We start from the raw sequence: 22,444 nt of genomic DNA, 5'->3' as shown, positions 1-22,444 counted from the left end.
ATGGAGATCTAAAGAAGTTCTCTGGAAGAAAAAAATCATGGACTATTATAGGCATCAATCTGAGAGAATACCAAGCGTAAGAGAAAGAGTAGGACTATCATACCTCGGCTGGATCGACCATTAGATAGTAGCAAAGAGACACGGAAAACTCTTTTTGCTCTTACTCTGTGGTCATCCAGATTTTTGCTGCCCAGATATGGCAGCCCAAAGAGAAAGAGTTTAAAGATATTGGTAGGAGAAATACAAAATGGAACAATAGCCAATAACAATAATAATGTTAAAAAACAAACTGGATGGAAATGGGAAATTATAGATGTAATAAAAAGAAAGGAAGTGAGGTGGAGGCTGTAATTAGTAAAAATAAAGAATGATAAAGCAAGAGGATTTGGTACAGTAGAAGTAAAAGAAATAATCTGCATCTCAAACAATTAGGAAAGTAATGGGAATCATTCATTTTTAATGAATAACATTCAGAACAAAAGTATCAGGAAAAAATGATGACATGAATAGGAGATATCAATGAAGGGAGCTGAAAATAGCAAATACCTATTGTATAAAAAGGGGAAGGCTAGATATTAGTAAGAGAAGCTTACCAGCATTCCAGAAAATGCTGACCCCTTTTATAAAAATAGGCCAAATATTTCCCCTGAGAAACATGACATTCTGGTTAAGCATACCTTCCATATCTGAGGGTCACTCTGAGACTCATCTACAGATACCGTGTCTTTCTACCAGAAGGGATGGAGTTTGTGTTGCACCATGTATTTCATTATTTGCCCCTTCTTGCCCCTCCTATGGATGTGCAGGGTATTATTCATTTCTTAAAGCAGTGTTGTCCAAACTTGGCCACTTTAAGATGAGTGGACTTCAACTCCCAGAATTCCCCAGCCAGCCATGCTGGCTGGGGAATTCTGGGAGTTGAAGTCCACTCATCTTAAAGTGGCCAAGTTTGGACAACACTGTCTTAAAGCAAAACAAACAGCATCACTGAGACTTGTGGCATCTTAAGTATTTGTAATGTGTGTGGGAATGACCTTGGGAGACGGGGAAAGGGTCGCAGCCAGGGCAACAGTCAGATAAGAGGCACCTTAGCCCACAGAAGGAATGGGGGCGTCGCAAACATCTCAGAAGGGACCCTTGGGCTGTAAAGGTGATGGGGAAGAAATCTACTCTCAGACTTGTAAGATTCTCTTAATGTAACCTTACAGTAAAGCAGAGCTAGTACTTCTGGGGGTGCTTCTTCTCTGGACTACCTCACAAGGCTGACAATATTACACAGGGAGACACGTTAAATCAGATCATCAGTCCCTTCAGCCAACACTGGCCACAGTTCTCCAGGTTTCATAGAGGTGCTTTTCTAACCGCACCTGAGTTGTTAGAGACTGAAACTGGCAGCACGTGCTTTACCTCTAGGTTATATTTTCTTCCTAACAAATTCATGAAGTCTAGTAAATGGAAGTATGTCCACTACAGATACATATATAGCTAGCACAATATGACATTTATTATGCATATCCAACAAGCAATTAATTCAGAGGTGTACCCATTTGGAGTTCTGTTTCATGAAGAGAATGAAGTGACACTCCAAAACTGGTATCAGTTTTCATATATGGGAAGTTGTATATTGAAGAGTCACATGTTTAAATATTTAAAGCATAATAGTAAACAATTATTGACTTTATTATTACTAATCGGCAGTTCTGAGTTTTGATTCATAATTATTCATATTCTAATAAACAGATTTAAAAGAGTCTAAATGAAGTTTCATATTGTCCTTTATTTTGTTAAGAAATTTTAATTCCAAATCAATTTAAAATATTTATTGGTAGAATTTCAGCTGTCAGTTGATTGCTTAATATATTATTAATTACATTCATATCCAAAAAATATAACAAAAACCTTCCATGTTAATTATCAATATTTTAAAGCATCATGAGAAATATATATATATATATATATATATATATATATATATATCTGTACAGTGTGCAGTATCTAATATTTTTTTTAAAAGACATTGTTAATTTTTTTCTAAAATTTCAGAGACACATTTCAGGAAATATAAAATCCCACCATATCTTAGCAACAATGTAGAAGTACCTTAATTGTCTTTAATCCTCTGTTTATATAAAATGTTATCGATCTATCGATCTATCGTATTTATATAGCCGCCCATCTCACACAAAGTGACTCTGGGTGGCATACAACAATTCAATTAAATTTAAATCCTCTTTTAATTGAAGCAAAGGGATTATTTAAGGCTACCAGAAAACAGATTCACTACAATTTTACAGTTCAATTATATTTAATTCAATTATACAGTTCAATTATATTTAATTCCTAAAGATGTGAAAAGATACAAAATTTAACTAGATAAAGTTTAGCTATCATAAATGACAAAATAGTTATATAATATACACACATGAAAGATACAATGTACTGTAGACTTAATGGCAAAGGTGCAACTTATTTGAATCTGCATTTTCAGTCAAATTTATTTTTTAATGTACAGCAAAAATGTCTGTGGCAATGTATTAATGGAGAAAGTACAAGTTGTCTAGATTCAGAGCTGTGGTTTCAAGTTAATACCATATAATTGTATCGAAACCCTACTCAAGAATAGGACTAATGTGATATACAATCTGGCAAAATGAGAGCAAGGCAAATTCATTCTATTTGTGTGACTGATATATAACTAAATAAAAAGGTTTTGCTTCATTTTGCTGTAGAGATGTACAGTATTCCCCCTTCAATCACCCATTTGTGAAATGTTTTAACATATTAAATATTTATGGGACCTTAAGTTAAACATGCATACTTTATGAAATGAGCTATTCAACAATATTCAAAGGAGATATCCCTAGATCAAAATATGAATAATCATTAAAATTAAAATAAGAAAGTGTGTGGGTGTGGAAGGAAGGACAAAGATACAAGGAAAAACACAGTATTGGTTTTATCTATGTAGAATTGTTGCCATGGCAATTTAAACTGATGAGATAATAGTATTCTATTCTGTTCTGTTCTGTTCTGTTAGTATTCATATTGGTTGGGTGAGAAGGGAGCTACTACAGAACAAATCTGGAAGGTTCTAGTGGTGAAAAGATGAATTAAGCAATCATTTCTCAATTACACTGTCAGACATACTACACTATATTATGTTTTATTTTTTAATTTCCTTATCATTATAGAGACAACACAATACCTAAAAACAGACATTCATGTGGGGGAGATAATTCATTATTCCCTTTTTCATCTCTGAAATCAACAAGAGTTGGTTCCAAATAAAATATGTTTTGGATTTTCTGGGATTTTTCTAGGTCTGAATCTGCTTAGTTGTTCAAGATAGCGGAAGTTGGCTAAGTGTTGTCACGGGAATGGAATAACTGATGGAATAACTGATCCTGGAGTCGTATTTGGACAACATCCTGTTGGACTATCAAATCACAGAACTAGATTTCTACCCAGCCACTCCTGTGCTTTGCAATACTTTATTTTTCTCTTTAATTTAAATAAAGCCAAAAAAAAAAAAGTATTTTTTCTAGCCACCAGCATCAAAAATTATGACAGACATGTAAGCAATTATTATGATTTCCCAAGTTTTTGAATAGTTTTAAAAATGTGTTTGTTAAGGTGATCCAAATTTACTATCTGCCTTCATTCCATTGAGAATCATCCCCACAAAACACACTGAGGATTCCTCAGGAGTAAGCCTTAAACAGGATTGCACTACTAACTGACATCACCCAATATAGTGTTCTTAACAAAAAGAACACCCATTATAGACTTCTTAATGAAAATATGACCTTATCAATCAGAGACATTTCCTCAGTTGAATACTACGGTTTAAAAAGTACCAACATCATACAGTAGTGTTTTTTTAAAAATACAAAATGCATCAGCAGTACTTTGTAACCAATGGCAACTAGACTGTAGGAAGTAACAGGCTACAACTAGATATTTTCTGAAGCTAGCAAACGTAGCCAGAACCCATCCCTGCCTCTTTATTCAAAAAAAGGATTCTTACAGCCATCCACCCGACCAAATAAATAAAATGATTAATTTAGTGGTTTACAGTAACTGGGAAAAGTTATTCTGAATTTGTACAAAACTGCAAAAATATAATCATTAGGAGTTTTTTATTAACATCAGTTTCCCCTTACCTAGTCCATGTATGTACTGAGTGTCTAGAAATTCCAGAACTTGCACTCCCAATTTATCTAGAGCAGCAAGCTGAACAAGGCTTTGTTATGTAAACAGGTAAGGACTGCACAAATTCTATCAGATTTCAGGAATATCATGCCAGAATGCAAGAATTCCAGCTGGTAAAAAGAAGTACATAAAACAGAATGAAATTAATTGAACAACAGAAGAAGGTATCTGTAGCTCAGGGTTAAACTGTGGAATTCCTGGTGCTCTCTGAGCTTGGCTGGTTGCTTGCATACAATTCATTATCCAATTAGGTAACATCATGTTATTTCATATTAATTGAACAATATAGCTGAATTTTAATGTAAAATCACTTCATACAGGTCAATGATAACGATAAATAACAGTAAGAAGTGAAAATATAAAGATTAGTCTACCAGTATTTAACTAAAGAGATGCCATGTTTTGGAAAGGGCTTCAAAACAACTGTGATGGTCATGAACCAAAAGGCCCATAGATTTCCTGGATCCATCCTTCAATCCTCTCCTTGATGTTGACCTGCAGTGGAGAAACTTATCTGCTTCCGTTTCTGTTTGTATCCTTCCACACTTCTACAACAGTGTTTCCACAGATTTCCAGAATGCATAGAGATCTGCAGGCAAAAGATTATTTTGCTGCACTGCTGCTGCAAGCAAATCAAGGTTCTGGAAACCTGTCTCAGTGCCTTCGTAGAGATGTTAAATAGGAATGAGGACAGACTGGGGCCCTACAGCACTTGCACTGGAGTAACCATGGGCTGACTGTTCATACCCCTTCACCGCTAATTGAAACTGCCTGCTAAGGCAGCAGTAGAATCAACATAAAACAGCCCACCAACTCCCAAACGTCACAGACTGTGCCAGTAAGATACAGTAATAACAGCCATTGTCACAGGCAAGGAACCATCTTTTGACCAGCATTTTCCTCAGCCGTTGCTTTCCTTCATTTTTAAAGATGTTTTCTCCATGAGCCTTAACAAATATACAACTTCACTTCTGTGCCATATACCAAATTTCAAAATCTGCAGCCATACTGTAAAAAGGTGCAGTGTAATCCTTATCAATTTTATATAAACATAATTGGTTTTTTCCATATCAGGGAATATTATGCATTTTACATTGTAAAAATTAAAAATGTTACAGTTATATGTACATTTCCACTTAAAATTATATCAACCTTCTTCATCTGTATTTTCCATCCATTTCTGTTCCAGCAAAATGTTAAGTGACTCTTGAGAAGTCCTCTTTTTTTTTTAACCTTGCAAAATCATAAAGTATGCCAGCAAACAAAACATTGCTAAACTAAGTGTTCTTGAGATATATGTAAAGAGTTTCTCCCAAACTATTGCTCTAGTAAAATAGATCTCACTTTCCAACTTTTCGAAGTTCAGAAAACAAGTGGCCAATTATTTATTAATTCTGAATAGAATCTGGCCTTTCATAGAGTTAAAAGAATCAACACAAAACACAAAGAATCAACACAAAGCTGCAGTCATTCAGATGTTCAGATTATCTAACCCCAATGTAGAACATTTCAAAAATCATGAACTCTCAATAGAGTGAATTCACCTGTCCTATAAAAGCAGAGAAACAGTTTACTGCAAACAATTGTAAAGTTTTGTAGCCCAGAATCTATACTTTCCAATGAGACTCTAAACCAAGGTTTTTCCAAAGAAATTTCAGCTTTTATTTTGGCCAAGAGAAAAGCAGGGTGGACCACTCTCTGTCCGACTGGCAGAGGGAAGACAGAGAACAGCCACACCCTAAAACAGTTTACAACACCTTTTATACCTTTTTGTCATCAGGAAGCATCTAGGAGGAGGGCCACACACACAAGTGTGCCCGCCTTCTAAGGCTGACATAACATTAGCTTAAGCAGCATAAACTAATAGTCAAGTCTCTAGTCCTCACTTGTTCCAGGGGTTCCTCATATAAGGCATTGCTATCTAGCTTGCCCAAATCGTGCAGAGGATATGGTTGCATAGTGTGGTTAGAAACAAGAGCAGGTGCAAAAGTTCATGCATGCTCAGGAGATGTGTCTAGGAGCTGGGAGGAGGAAAGGGGAAAACTGCAGACGTTTCCCCTTTTCAGGACCTCTGATACGAGCAAGCAAGACATTTGGCCTTTAGCTTAACCACATCTTCCCATTTCTTTTTGCAACTCTGCAAACTGTTAAAATGTCCCTTTACAATCAGCATAACTTTTATATGCTTAGGCCCTTATAACTTTTATAAAATCCCTAATTGCAAAAGCATTCCTAGTTTCTTTAATAGCATCTAGACTTACCCTAAGCCACACAGTCACTAGGTCAGCAAAAGCTTGAGGTACAGAAGCAAAGAAGCAACAGGCTGTTAACGCTCCCTATAAAATGTTAGGACTGAAATCACAGCACACTGCAAAAGATTAACTTTTCGTATTGCTTGAAAGAGCAAACAGTAAACAACTGACTATTTTTGTAGCTCTATATCCAGTGTAATGTGTACAACCCAGACTATATTGAATATAGTACAGACAGGGATATAAAAGACAAACGTTATTTAATTTTTAAATGCAACAAGAAATTTGGATTTTATCTTACCAAAAAGCCAACATATATCCTACAGAATCATGAGAAAATAAGTAATTCTGCAAAATTTTTTAGAAATGATACACAAATAAATTTATTTAATTTGTATGCCTTTTACAAATTTGAAAACAACAATAAATGATTAAAACAGTTAATATCAAATGCCTATATTAAAAATGGATGGGAGAAAAAATTAAAAAGACTGACTACCATTTGCAGAGAAATGGCCTGGAAGAAAAGATGGGTCATTTGTAGACACTAAGTGATAACATCCTAAGTGTCACTTTAATATAAAGGTTTGAAATATCCCCAAAGAAGATCTGTTGGTGAGTGATTACCGTATGGTAACCCACCATTTGTAGCAAGTTTATAATGGCAAAGTCCACCAGAGATGTGCAAAATATACCAGGAAAGGAATATTCATAAGAACTCCACTGTTTTCATTTCAATCTCCTGACTATCACTGATCTAGCTGTTGAAGGGACAACCTGAGGTTTTCTAAAAGTTAGTCCTCTGACCCAGAAGTTGTTCCATTCCAGAGAATGACACAGAAGAGGAATTAAACATTTTGGAGTTCTCTGGAATGTTTCATTCCCAGTATGGTGGTTTTTACACATTCCTGAAACCTATAAAATATCCTGGTCTCAAGTTTTTAGAAATTTAAACACCAATAATAAACCATAACAACAACAGCAGCAATAATAATAGCCTAAATCAAAACCTACGATAGTCTTTGTGGTCTAGTGGTTAAGGCACCAGGCTAGAAACTGGGAGACCGTAAGCCCTGCCTTAGGCACAAAGCCAGCTGGGTGACCTTGGGCCAGTCCCTCTCAGCCCTAGGAAGGAGGCAAGGGCAAACCACTTCCAAAAATCTTGCCGAGAAAACTACATGGATTTGTCACCAGGAGTTTAACACTGAGTCAAAGGCACAATCAAGAAGAAGAAGAAGAAGAAGAAGAAGAAGAAGAAGAAGAAGAAGAAGAAGAAGAAGAAGAAGAAGAAGAAGAAGAAGAAGAAGAAGAAGAAGAAGAAGACAGCAGACTCTACTTACCAAGGAGCATAGGGGGGCTTGGAATGTTGCAAGTACACCAGACAGTTGAAGAAGAAAAAAGGGCATTTGAAGAATACCTGAAGGACAGTGAAGAAGATGCACTGAAGCTAGTACACCACAAAGGCTTACTGAATATTGAAGAGACCAAACTGGCCTACAAGAAAGACCAAATGAAGAATAGAAAAGAGACATGGCAAGGCAAAGTACTACATGGCCAGTATACAAAAAACCTAGCAGGCAAAGCAGATAACAAGAAGACCTGGCAATGGCTAAGAGTAGGAAAGTTGAAGAAAGAGACAGGGGGGCTAATTCTGGCTGCACAAGACCAAGCCTTAAGAACAAATGCATACAAAGCCAGAATTGAGAAGACAGCCACAGACAGCAAATGCTGCCTCTGCAAAGAAGCTGAAGAAACAGTGAACCACCTAGTTAGCTGCTGCAAGAAGATCTCACAGACTGACTACAAACAACAATATGACAAAGTAGCAACAATGGTGCATTGGAATATCTACAAGAAATACCATTTGCCTGCAAGCAAGAACTGGTGGGACCACAAAACAGACAAAATAATAGAAAATGAAGAAGCTGAAGTCCTCCAAGATTTTAGAATTCAAATAGACAAGCACCTGCCACATAACACCCCAGATTTAACAACTGTTGATAAGAAAGACAAAAAAGTCTGGATAGTGGACACTGCAATACCTGGAGACAGCAGAATAGAAGAGAAAGAACTGGAGAAAATCAGAAAATACAAAGACCTGCAAATAGAAGTAGAAAGACTATGGCAAAAGAAAGCAAAGATAGTACCAATAATAATAGGCGCCTTGGGTGCATTCCCAAAACATCTGGAGCACCACTTGAAGATCATCAGCACTGGCAAAATCACCATCAGTCAATTGCAAAAGGCAGCTTTACTTGGAACAGCTTACATCCTGTGACGATACCTTTAACACCATCGAACAACATCTGCCTATCTCATGTCCTTGGGAAGGACTCAGTAGGTGAATAAAAATGCCAAATCCAGTCTAAACATATGGTTGACTATGCTGCCTGACTCTCTGCAACTCTGGGTGGTTTACAAATTGTTAAAAACATTTAAAAACAAAGAGAAAAGAACAACTAACATCTACATCTTGGCCTCGTAGCTAACCGGTAGTAAGTGCAATTATTTCAGCACAGAGGTAATGTTTATATAGCCTGGGGCTTCATTCTACAACACCTGCTGCTTCCAGATCAGGTACAAGGCTAGCCATACACAGAATTCATTGGTACGTGAAGTTACGTATCAATATGTGAAGTTACCAGTAACCCTAACTCTGTCTCTGTCAAGGAAAGAGCAGAGGTGATAAGACAGCTGAAGCTAGTAAAAGGTGATGCTAAATATAATGGTCACATAAGCCTTTGACAGTTCTGACTTTAGAAGCATTCTTGTTTTGTTATGTTTTCAGGAAATACAACCCCATTTAGAACTGGGAGACTCTGCAATTCCAGCACCTGGAAACCACCAACCCACAGGGTCTCCCATCAGGATTTGCCTCAATTTCTTGGCTGTCATTCAGCCCATCTCTGTATCCAGCACAGGTTCAGGACAAGCACAGCTTCTCTTGATTTAGATGTTATGGAGAAACAGAGCTGGGCATCACCAGCACACTGATGGCATTTCATTCCAAAACTCTCAGCAGCTATATATAGATACTGAAGAGGACTGAAAGCAAAGTAGCATCTCGTAACACCCCACTGTCACCCAATACTGTTCTCTGAAACTATCTCTGCAAGAGAGGATGGAATAGAACAATACTTCCTTACTCATTATTCTGAGAATTCAGAAATAGTATAGTCAGCTGGTTCAAAAGCCACCAAAGATCAAGCAGGATCAACCAAGTCTCATTTCTTCTGTATTTTTCTTGTAGGATGTCATTTGTCAAAGTAACCAAAGCCAATTCCATCCCAAAAGCAGGCTTGAGCCCAGACTCAGATGTGCTAAGATGGTTGTTCTTTCCAGAAAACCTCTGCAGCTGCACAAATACTAGTCATTCTTACACCTTGCACCCCAAATGATATTTGTAACTGGGTGGAACCTGTCATAAACCTCTGGATACAGAAAGGGTTTTTCAGAAATGGACATACTACTGCCTCTTTTTAAGACTGCTGGCATTACTCCATCACTCAAATATGGATTCAATGTTCTGTGGATCCACCCAGTCTCTCTCCCTCTCACACACACACACACTTACCCACACCCCCACCCACACATACCCTCAGTTAGCAGAAATAAGTGAAGACAGGCACGAGAGAACAAGTTATAAATCAAAAAGATAAAAGCATAACGTCTACGTCTTCAAGCCTCTAAAATTGAAAGCAACCTCTCATAACTAAATCAGACAGTGCACTGGACCAAATACTCCATGAAAAGCAGTATTTTAATTATGAGAATTATTAGAAGTTACATTTAATACCCTAAAGGGGGCCATTCGATTTTGCACTTTTTCCAAATGCCAACTTACAGTAACTATTTGCCCATCTGAACAGAAAGAATTGTTAAATACTTCAACTAAGTAGATTTTTACACTTGATACACGTGATACACTTTGAACTTGATCTGGAGCACACAGATACGTGACTATCAGTTGGTAAGACGTTTTGTTGTTCCTTCTGTTTTGTTCTTATAATGCTGTTCAAGTAATGTTGAAGTATCTTTTAAAGTACTTTCCAAAAAGTTCTCAAGGAGAAAACAGAACAAAAAGGAAAGATTTCTAGTAAAGTTTCTCCTTAAGTCTTGGAAAATCAAACAGAATCTAGTGTAGGTTTCTCATGCTGAGCACTTGATACTCTAATGATTCACTTTTGAACAAATTCACATTGGAACAACTGAACAGAAGGAATATGCACATTCTTCACTGTACCTCAGTAGTTCAAAGGAAACAATTATAAACATACAATTTATTGAGCAAATTTCCAATTCTAAAAAATACTTAGAGGCAGTAGGGTATAATGGTTAAAGTGCTGGACTAAGAGTGGGAAAACTGGCTTCTAGTCCTCCCTTGGGTCAGCTGGATCACCTTGGGCAGTCATTCCCTCTCAGCCCTAATCCGTGTCAAGTTCTGCAACAAGCTGGGTGAAAAATAAAACCCCTCGTTGCATCACGCATTGATAGCTTTGCTGTGTGAACGGCAGCAAGTACAGCGCATAACAAGCAGATCCTGCACCTCAACAGGACAAATTTTAGGAGCAACGAACTTTAGCAGCCAAACTCAGGGACAGTCATTCTTTTGAAAATCAGCACATACATATATTTTTAGTTTTAAAGACAACTAAACTCAAACCTAGCGAGAATCCATTAGAACTGAATTACTTTATAAATTTATGTTAACAGAATTACTTTACTAAAATAATAATTCTGTTGGTATAATAGGCAAAGGACTGCACTTTCAAGAAATTGATTCTTACCATCCGCCATACCAATGTTTCCAAGGTATTAAAAAACTGAGGATCTTTTGTAATTGTTCCTCAGACAGAAATATTTCATGGAATACTAGAATAATTCATTAAAAAATCTTAAAATTCCTCTGCACTACAGGGTTGTGTCTATCATTTGAGGAGGTGAAGCATCACTCTGAATACAGAGTGCAAAGATGCAAAGTAGAAATAGCCACTCAGAGGCTTGGCTCATCAACCTCTAAGCACCCACTGCTTCAAATCCTCCTACTTCTATTGTGCTAAGTGGCAAAATGGAGTGGCTACTGATCCTGAATTGGTGGTCATTACCACATGATGTCAAAGGTGGTACATCTGGGGCAGAACCTGTGCTGGAGGAGAAGCTGTCCCTAAGCAAAGAAAGTGGCAATGCACAGCCAACCCTTTCCCTTTCTGATGGTGAGAGTTTGGAAAGGAGAAGTCCTCCTCCTGAATGTGAATCCCCATCTGGAGATGGTCATGACCTGGAGGAACCAGCAGTCAACTCACACCACCAAAGCAATTATGTTGTGATCCTGATGGCAGTGTAGTATGGGAGAATTTCAAGTTTGAGGATCCACAGCGCTGCTTGCAACCATTCCAAAGCAGAGGCCAGAACACAAAACAGCTTTCAATGTCAAGGAAGCTCAAGCACCTACTAATTTGAATATAAATGAGGCAGGCAATCCTGCAGACTAAATCAAAATACTGTATGAAAATGTGCAATGCCTAGAATTTATTCATTTACAAAAATTTATATGCCACTTACTCACCAGATGCTAGTCCATCATTCATTCAGTCAGTCAGTCAGTCAGTCAGTCAGTCAGTCATAGAGAGAGAGATTGATATAACAGTTTGAAAAACTAAGCTTTATACGTTTATCTCACATCACTTATAGAATTCTTCTGAGCCAACAGAAGGTCTTCCTCAGTAGTAGATAGTAAATGTTCTCTTCTCCATAGCTTTGCTTAGATGTTTCCCAAAAGCATTAGATCTGGCAAAGGCCCCCTCTAGGCCTGACCTATTCTTCTCTGCAATGACCCTCTGAGCACAGAGACAGCTCTACAAATCCATCTTTTACCTTTGCTTCTTTCCTTAAAACAAATCATGGATTAACTCCAGGAACAGACAGACGCCAGTGAGACAATCTTGGCAGCAGTGATTCTCACAGGGGTCATGTGCTGGCTAAAGCTCTTGGGTGATGAACAAACATTTGTATTTTTCAGTCTGTGCGACTCAAGGGTGAATAAAAAGCATTGCCACTAATGTAAATCTCCCCAGTGAAGAGAGCTCCTGATTACCCAGGAGAGGAGAGAAGACTAGGCTGTAGCCAGAAGGAAGAGGTTTGACCTCCAGGAGACTCAGTGGTAGTATAACCAGGGAACTGAGTGCTAGCACAGTTCTCCTTTAAGGCCCATCTATACTAGCCTCCTCTTGGGGCAGCATGCTTATGCACTATCAAGAAAGAGAGAGGAACCATCTGCTGGCTTGTGCAGGAAGACAGAATGCCACATTCTGTGCTGCCTGAGTAGGTAGAGGAAGGTAAGATGACAGATCTGCTCCTGTTTGGGGTAAGTAACAGGGGCTGTTCCAGACCCAGCAATGTTTCTTGGTGAATGCTTATTGCCCATTGATCAAACTTCTGAATGGGAAGGTATTCTCCAGGGTAGGCAACCCTATCACTCACATCTGGATGCTGACTAAGTGGAGCAACTCATCTTCCTTAAAATGGATTTCCCCCTGCTAGACCTTCTTGACCTGTGACTGGAGGGAAATGAGAGCTTACCTTGCCTCCACTAAGTCATCTGTCCATTGCCAGGTAGTGAGTACTATCCCCAAGACACCAATTTATGTAGATCATACTCTCAACCAGTCACTGAGAGCCAGTTTGGTGGAGTGGCTAAGGCTTCAGTCCAGAAACTGGGAGACTGTGAGTTCTAGTCCTGCCAAAGACACAAAGCCAGCTGGGTCAATCTCCCTCAGCCGTAGGAAGTCCTTCAGTCACTGACTTACATATTGGGATGCATCACTGGCTCACGTTTCCTAAGAGAGGTGCAACAAAGGCATCTCTCCTGTATGTTTCTCTAGTCCCTCCAGCATCACCAAAGTGATGTTACCTCTGGATGGAGACACACATGGCTCACTTGAATGATGATGTTCCTGGGCTCATAACAGATCCAGGTAGAACTCATACTACACACAGCCTGCAACATATGCAGGCAATTCTTTCCATTCAGAAGCGGATTGCTTGCAACTTCATGCTATTGTCTGCCTGATAAGTGAGCTTCTGTTGTCCTTCTCCCTGAAGAGTTCATGTGCATATCTTTCATGTATATAGTCTACAAAAATATCCCCAAAATGGAATTGCAGGTATAAGTTTATGCAGAGGAGGCTGTGTCTGTGTGCATGTGTATAACTCTGCTTCGCACAGAGTATTGCTAATACTGTTGTAGTTTTAAGTGCAAAAGCAGCAAATACAATGATTGCGCTGGTTTTCTGAGTTGAGGGGTGGGAGTAGATGCAGACTGTGCATGCTCATGTTCTGCATTTATGCTGAGATTTCACAATGCATTTAAAAATCCAAAGCATGTATGTTGAGCTTTGGCAGGGGGGAGGGGATTCACACTATGCAGGTTCTTCTGCCCTGTTGAGCTTCCAGGATGCAATTCAAAATGCCCAAGCTGAAGACTCCATTCTCCATTGAGCTTTCTCCCATTCTTGTTCTGTGCTACTGTTCTGCATAATTTTTGCTGACTTGGCTCTATCCATTGTCCATGTGCACGTGCAGTTCATTCTTGTCCCAATCAGAACTTTTCAGACGCATCATTAGGTGGTTTTTACTCTACTGGGGCAGTACTGTATTATTACAATCATTGTGTTCTTCTATTTATTCATGCAAAGGTTAGCAGCAGTGCTTAAAATTATTTTTACAAGTTTTTTAAAAAGAAACCAAATCCAGTAATAATGGAAACATCTTAAATTAGTGTCTGCGTCTGCTTGTGGCCGGCTGCTACAGGCTAGGTCATCTGGCTTCTCCTAAGTGCTAACTGCTATTAAAGAATGTTGATGAGAGATCAGTGCTTTCTCTGCCCTGTAAGGTGTTGGCTAAGTGTCCCCAGGAGTTTAATTAAAAGCATCTGGAAAGGCCTCTGTTTTTTTCTGTTGAGGATCCAGAGAAATTTTCTGATAACAGATTTAAATATTGCTTCCATCCCAATGCTTTCATACGAAGAGTTTAGAAAGAAAGTTTAAATCCTTCACCGTGTTTTTCTGTAGGGCAGTTGGCCTGTAGCAGTTGGTGCAGACTTCTATCCCACATACTCTTGTGGCCGTAGGATGCAAAACAAGGGACTAAGAGGCTGATTTCAAGTTCTCTTGGTTTCCATTTGCATTCCCTGCCTGGAGCACTCAAAATATTTTAAGTTTTTTTCTTACTTTGATTGATTATGTGCCATCAAGTCGTTGTCAACTCTTAGCAACCACACAGATAGATTGTCTCCATGATGATCTGTCCCTACCCTGGTCCTTCAGCTCTTCCAATTGCCACTAAGTCCATCCACCTTGCTGCTGGTCATCCTCTTCTTCTCTTTCCTTCCACCTTTCCCAGCATTAGAACTATTTCCAGGGAGCTGGGTCTTCACATAATAATTTGAGCCTGGTCATTTGTTCCTCAAGTGAATACTTATGAACACATGAGCTTTATTCTGTAGCAGCTCAAAACAAAACACATTTGCTATTTCATGCTCATCCCTAATACTAAATCCTTCCTCTGTGACACAGTTCAAAGTTGGTCTGGGAGAGGGAAGGGGACCACAAGGTTCAGAGGTGATCATATCTCTTCATCTTATCCGGTGACACCTTGTTTTTTTCTAAGCCAGTCCATAAACCAATTATTTTATTTATTTGTTTATTTATTCAATTTATATAGCCACCCACCTCAGACCAGTGACTCTGGGTGGCTAACAACAATAAAAACAATCAACATTAAAAACAGTACAAAAATTAAATATAAGTGCAGCCAAGAGATCTTTAAAAACCGCCGGTATCAACACAACCATGAAACAGGGCCCTTCACACACTCGGGGCCCCAGGCCCGGGCATATAGCCAGGTCTTCAAGGCCTTCCAAAAAGCCAAAAGGGTCAGGGCCATCCTAATCCTAATCTCAGGAGGGAGGATGTTCCAGAGGGCAGGCGCCACAGCAGAAAAGGCACGTCTCCTGGTCCCCGCCAGGACATTCCTTGGCTGACGGGACCTGGAGCACGCCCAACCTGCTGGACTGGATTGGATGGGTAGAAACAACTGGGAAATACGGCCCCTAAGGTAAGACGGTCCCAAGCCATGAAGGGCTTTATAGATGACGACCAGCACCTTGAATTGCACCCCAAAACACAATGGCAACCAGTGCAGCTCCCGAAGCAGTGGTGTTACATGTGCCGAGTAGCCAACACTATTTACAACTCAGGCAGCTGCATTCGGTACCAGCTGAAGCTTCCGAATGCTCTTCAAGGGCAGCTCCATGTAGAGCGTGTTGCAATAGTCCAAACGGGAGGGCATGAGGGACAGTGAACAGAGCCTCCCAGTCCAGGAATGGGCGCAGCTGACGCACAACCCGAAGATGTGCAAAGGCCCTCTTAGCCACAGCTGCCACCTGCTCTTCCAGCAGGAGCCATGAGTCCAAGAGGACCCCCAGATTGCACGCCGGCTCTGTCTGGGGCAGAACCACCCCATCCAGAATCAAAGATGGAAGAACCTTGGTACTGGAAGGCCCAAACACGCAAAGCCACTCAGTCTTGCTTGGGTTGAGCCAAGCAAGTATCATAAATACTAGCATCATAAATACTAGTGATTTATTCTTTAACTAGCATTATTTCTTGAAGTTCATTCTTATTGCTTCTTGAGCAACTATACAACAGTAATTCTATTACGGCTTAAGATAATTAAATAATTAAACTATTTTGTTTTTATAAATAAGTACCTTTTTCCTACTGCAGACTCACTAACTTTTCCTGCATTGTTCCTCCCATCTCATTTATTCTATATGAGTGGGATTGATTTTCTTTTTTTGTTCAATCTAACTGCAATCAATAAAAAGAAGAAAAAACAGTGACTCTCTAGCTTAAAAAAAACCTACAATATTTTAATATTTAAAGATGCATTATTCTACTAACAACTTTCCTTGTAACTCTTGCCACACAATTCATCCAATGCTCCTTGATGGACATGTGGATTCCTGTTCACTGGTAACATCTCATTTCATTTTAAACAAGTCCAAGTCCAAGTATTTGCATCTGCATTTACTCTCTCAATTGAGAAACATATTATTTATTCCTTGAAGGAAGGGAAGAAACCTGTTTTGTTTATTCTTTAAGGCACACCTACACAAATTAATAACCACAGTTTTACAGATTATGCAGTGCAATCCCAGTTTAATCTATAGGCTGGGCACAGATGTTACACGAAAATCACACTTTCCACAATTTCCAGAAGGTAAGCTAATTGCCAGCATTCTACTCCTTTGAATCTAGAAAGTATTCGAAGTATTTGACCTTGCATTTCTGGTTTGTTCAAACACAAACATCAGGAGCTAGCAAATGTAAATTTAGACCTATCTAAATGAATGGCATCCTGCTTAGCATGCTTCCCAAACTAATGTAAAAGCCCCCTTCCACCCACAAAAACAGTAAAATATGAAAAATGGACTACTAAGATTGTATTATCCTTAAAGCATTTGGAATGTGCGAAGATTGATTTACAACCTGAAGGATAAAGCTACTGCATTTAAAGGTCAGATTAGATTGCTAAATTCCTCGTTTGCTTTTCATACTGGTTTTTCCCCCCATAAAATTGTTACGGAGGAGCTGAATTAGAAACGGCATTCAACGCATGCTCAGATTTGCCTATCTGGTTTTTTTCCCCTGAACTCAAGTTTTGATTCTGAACGATCAATAGGCATATGTGCATTAGTAATCTAGATGAATTTCTTAAGCTTATTGTTTAGATGTTGCAACTGAATACTGGCAAAAGATTCAGTAATGAAGTCAGCTGTCTTGTGAATGTTCAATAAGTAACAATCCTTCATGCAAAGCTGACCAAAAAAATATGGTCCATCCAGAAAAACATATACTTTTACTGATTTAGGAAGAATTGAGTTACATATCTTTTTCTTCTTACACATCTTCCCAGAGGCCTCCAAAGAAATATAATTGGTCTCATATCTGACCCATGTTATCATTTCTTTCTGCACTAACCTGGGCCACATTGTGCTGAATGCCAAGTTCAGAATGACTCAAGGCTTTCACTGAGTCAGTTGAATATAAAATCAGCAGTTATCAGCCTAAAAAGTTTCTCTCTTTGGAAGGTCCAAATTTGCTCATGGGGCAGTCTCTTTCCTCTACTTGCTCCTCAGAAACCAGATGGGTAATTAATTTCCATCCCAGACAGCTATGCTTCTTACAATTTAGCTTCTTAATTTCCAGCAGATTCCTGACAAAGTAACCATATTCTAAACTTCCATTTAAGTAAGATCCCCACAATAACTGTAAAACTGTAAACTGAAACTGTAAAACAAAGTACCCAAAACAGCATTATCTTGTTTCCAAAATTACCCATGAGACCTAAATTTGATCCATAAGCTTTTTCAGAACATAAAAATGGTGATGGTTGTAACCAAATGCTTTGTTAAAGGTGCCTACTTGCCCAGAAAAAAAAATAATAATAATTAAGCAGTAGTAGTAGAAAGTGGAGGAGATAGAATTTCACTAAATTGGTGTTTTGTAACCATCTATACCTAATAAAACAAGCATTCAGTTAGATCTATATCTAATAAAACAAGCATTATAATTATAATTATAATTTGGTTATTGTTTAGTGGTGAGAAATGGGAAGAAGGTGTTAAAGTTACTGTAAATGCTTATACTTATCAGGAGGGAGGGCCACTTTCTATATGTCTTTCTTTTTCCTTTTCTCTTTCTTGTTCTGCTCTTTTTTGTTTGTATATCTTTTCTAATTCTGTACTAGCTTTTAATTATGTAAAACTCTAATAAAAACAACTGTTGAAAATTGTTCTCAAAAGAATACTCAACAATGATCCCAAATCAAACTTGAGTGAACGACTTCAGTTTTACGTCTTGTACTGTTCAACATTACTATTAAAGATTCGGAGGAAATAATAGAGGAAATGCTTACCAGATTAACAATGCCACAAAGTTGTTTGAGATAGCTAACATCTTAGAAGTCAGAAATGTAATTCAAAACAATCTTAGCAGGTTAGAGAAACAGGCTGAAAATAACAGAATGAAAATTAACAGAGACAAATGCAAAATTATACACTTGTAGGAAACAAAAATCAAATGCACAGGTATAGGATGGGGATACTTGGCTTGGTAACAGTTCTTGCGAAAAAAAGTCTTGGAATAGCAGTTAATGAAAATTTAAATGTAAGATAGCATGGTGCTATTGCTGCAAAAAAGAAACATTTCTGCTGAATTAATGGAAATAGAGTTTCAAGACCACGTGAAGCAATATTTCCACCATAATTCAGTGCTGGACAAAGCACAATTGAAGCAGTGTACCCAATTGTGGGAACCACACTTTAAGAAGCATTCAGACAAGCTGGAACATGATCAGAGAAGTGAGATAAGAATGATCTGGGGACATGCACTGATAGGGGTAGGGCAGGGGGGAGATCCAGATGGACTAAATGGCCCTTTCTGATTCTTTAATTTTAGAATAAAGCAGAGAACATTGTAACGCAGCATGCCAGTTTGAAAAGTTTAGCTGATCTCACCTAATCCAGGGAGCTGCAATATTCAAGCCATCCGTAGTTTTATAGCAAAGCTTGTCCTGTGATAGAGGATGCACAACTCTCTGTTCTTCTGTTTAATTTGGTTTCTGGTCAGTATAACAGAAAGCCAGGTACAAAGTTTCCATAAGGCGGTAAGTGCTTCTGTGCCTCATAATTTCTGACTAACTCCATGACTAGTAACACTAAAATAATATGAATAAATGGCATCTGAAATTTTATGCAAAATATCTACATTTATGAAGAGTAACAGAAAAGCATGCAAATGTACGATTTTATAAATTGTGTAACTTGTCACAATTATGTACTTCTTGCCTTTTTTTTTTGCATTTTATGCAAAGAACGCTCACCGCCAGCTAGTGTTGGCTAGCTTGTTTAGCATCTAGCACTGTCTAAATGCTAAACACTAGCTTGTTTAGCAGTAGCACTGGCTAGCTTGTTTAGCATAAATCCAATATTTATGCTAAACAAAATGTGATTCATTTCCCTTTGCTTACTTTTATTTCTCTTATTATTATTGCTCAGCATCTGCTAATGCAACACAGTAATCAGGCCCTACTATTTCACATGAAGTTTTCACTTTTGAGTTAACAAAGTACAGATTGTATCAGGGTGATCAAGAAACTCCAGACAAGCTAGCAACGAGTACCTGCTGCAGACAATAAGGTAGAACATGCCTCAGGGGCTTTTTCTTATGACCTCAGTGCAAATCATGAGATGGATTATCAGACTCATGACTGATCAGTGACTAGAAAGCTTCAGAAAGGAGAGCGTGTAAACAGTATTTAAACCAGGACTGCAAAGGTATTACATGCAGAAGAGGCATCATGAAATGTGAATGTCAATCTGTGTTTCTTCTAAATATACCATGTCAGGGGTGTGTGGAGGGAGTCTCTTTTATAGGTCAGTAACCCTGAACAAATGCAGAATGAAGTACAAGCTGGCATTCTAATTCCACTGCACGTGCTGTTGGCATTCAATAACTTGCCAATATGTGCTCCTCAGGATACAGGCTTACTCTCCCAATTGAAATGTACAATATTTAGTCAAAACCAACTTCCATTCCATTAAGGCGTCATTCTAAATGCAGTCTCTGAGAAACGAGCTCCAGTAAAATCAATGGAACATGCTTTTATACAAAACATAGAGAACTGAGAAGGTGTAATTAAAAGATCCTCTTGATTGCAATCTGTTGCTGCCCCTCAACAACAATTGCTGAAACTTTTCTTAAATAGAACAACAATGAGAAGAGCGGGGGGAGGGGGGACTGGTGATTAATTTTAATAGTTGCTACCCAATTAATTTCTTCAGACTTAAACTACAGGGTGCAAATTATATGCTGAAGCGAAACCTTCATAATAAAAGCATGCATTGCCTAAACGTTAGTAATGGGAGAATGAAAAGTAAATGAAAAAGTTGAATGAAAGAGAAGTAATAATTCTTGGAGAAGCAATCTAATGAACATCTGTCTTGGCAATAAGCCACACTGGATCAAGTGAATTTATTTCCAAATAAATGTAGGGTCTGCTGCACAGCTATGGTCTGAAGCCTGTTTACATGATGCAAAGTCAACCATAGAAATCTCATCAAGGCATTCTCTATTAATACTTCCAACCAAACACATTAAGGATGAGGACTGAAATCGAACCCTTCTATTTACTCATCTAGATGCAAACTGTATTCAGAAGCAACCTCCATGAATGGGAAAGAGAAGCAGTGCACCTAGGATCCATATTTGCAGCCTCAAACTTGTAATCCTTCCTCTGTCACGAACAGGCGGGGGCGGGGAGACTTATCTCCCATCCCCGGATCAGCACTTCACAAATAGAGAAGGGCCGGCTCTGCTCAGCTCCTTCGGGATCTGAAGCCGTCGCAATTCCCTGTAAAGAAGAAAAGCCACGGACGAGGCTCCAGCCTTGTGCGTAAAGGGGCAACCGCCAACCACCATGTGGCGGGGAAGGGGGGGAGGCGCGCGCTTCTACGTTAAGCGAGGCAGCCTGCAGGTCGGCATCCGGATTCGCTTAGGCGCCCTGGATAAGAGGTAAAGCCGAGCGTGTGAACGAAGCAACGGCGCCCCGGGTACTTACGTATCTATTAATAAGAGTCCTGAGGCGGCCGCAATCCATGGTGAAGCGACTGGCAGCTGCTCCGGCGGCGCCCTCAGCCTCCCTCTGCTGCTCTCGCCGGGCGGGCGGGCGGGAGGTTCCGCCTCGGCTCGCTCACACTTCTGCTTCCCGCACCCGCGCTGGGATTTCGACCTCAGAGCAGCCCCGATCACGGCCCTGCCCTGCCATGACCTGTCGGGTATTCCTGGCGGGGGCTGCTCGGCTCTCGCTCCTGCTCTGTCATGCCTGCACCAGGCGGGCTCGCCTTCCCATGTGCGCTCCAGTCCGCGGTTCCCGAATCGTAGCAGCGCCGAAGGCAGCTCGCTTCGGAGGAGGAGGAGGAAGAAAGGAAAGGCAACTTTTTGCTCAGAGACCCGGGCAGATCGCGGGAGACTAGCCTAGGTTTTCTCGCTTTTTCCTCCTCGCAGAAACTTCCCGGTGCGCCGAACCGATTCCTGCGCCACCCCGCCAGCCCACTCGCCTCTCGGCCGGGCTCTTCTCCCAGCTCTTTGATCTTTCCCTGCTCAGCCAGGCAGCTCACGTCATACGGCGCGGGCGAGCATGCGCGCTCCAATCTCTTCTCTAGTCGAGCAACACACCCTTCCATCCCCGCCCCATTGTTTCCCACAAGTGCTCTCCTCTCCGATCTCCAGGAGCGCCTTGGGCGAAGCCTGAGAGAGGAGTGGAGAGGCTGTCCCACGGGCGCCGTTGGCCGCTTTAATCCCCCGAGGAACCGGGGGTGGCAGAGCGCGGTGGGTCGGGAGCGCTAGGCGGGGAGACATGGGGAACTCACCGAGCCTCTGGGCACATCTACGTCCACCAGAGCGAACTTCAGAAGCGCTCAGCAGCCCCCAGACGGCGATGCCTGACAGCTCCCGACGCGCTCTTTCGCCGGCGGGGCTGTGGAGTTCTTCGCCAGTCTCAAATCATCGGGGGGCGGGGGCGGGGGAGGGGGGGGGAGCCGAAGGCGGAAGAAGCCTGGGGCTGAACGTGCCTTTGTTCAGCCGGGCGCGCAACTGTGGTTGTCTTCAAATCCCACACAGACTGTGGTTTCTTTCCTCCTTGTCCCCACCCCCCCGGAGACCTTGTGAAAGAGCGATTAATCTCGCGTTCCCCACCTGATACTCTCCAAATCCTAAAAGCACCAGGCTGGAGAAAGCTGGAGTGAAAGAAACGACGTGTGTTCAGATCCTGAAATTACAGGGCGAGACAGACAAAACGCGGGCTCCCCTTTGCCAAAAGCGCGTGAAAGCGATAAAAAGGTTGGGAGGGGAGAGGAC

The 22,444-nt window shown here is 40.1% G+C and overlaps 1 protein-coding gene across 11 annotated transcripts in view; it reads right to left on the bottom strand.

Moving 5' to 3' along the window:
- Positions 1-22,078, bottom strand: part of ATP11A (ATPase phospholipid transporting 11A) — a 122,897-nt gene extending 100,819 nt beyond the window's left edge. For 4 of the 11 annotated variants that reach the window (XR_015795401.1, XM_088136528.1, XM_088136530.1 and 1 more), the window contains exon 1: positions 21,147-21,717. Coding sequence is in view for 10 of the 11 variants with exons in the window: in XM_088136528.1 (XP_087992654.1) it covers positions 21,147-21,185 (39 nt within the window). In the remaining variant the exon portion in view is untranslated. Of the gene's footprint in view, positions 1-21,146; positions 21,718-21,957 lie in introns of those variants that run through there. The other 7 variants (XM_088136527.1, XM_088136526.1, XM_088136532.1 and 4 more) reach the window with 3 other exon arrangements.
- Between the last annotated feature and the right edge of the window lie 366 nt (positions 22,079-22,444).

Source organism: Python bivittatus, unplaced genomic scaffold (genome assembly GCF_059951505.1).
Source record: "Python bivittatus isolate LINGU-HERP-01145 unplaced genomic scaffold, Pbiv_v1 ctg000060_np1212, whole genome shotgun sequence".
In the NCBI taxonomy this organism is placed as follows: domain Eukaryota; kingdom Metazoa; phylum Chordata; class Lepidosauria; order Squamata; family Pythonidae; genus Python; species Python bivittatus.
The sequence above is the reverse complement of the archived record's forward strand: the minus strand, read 5'-3'. Positions and strand labels throughout refer to the sequence as shown.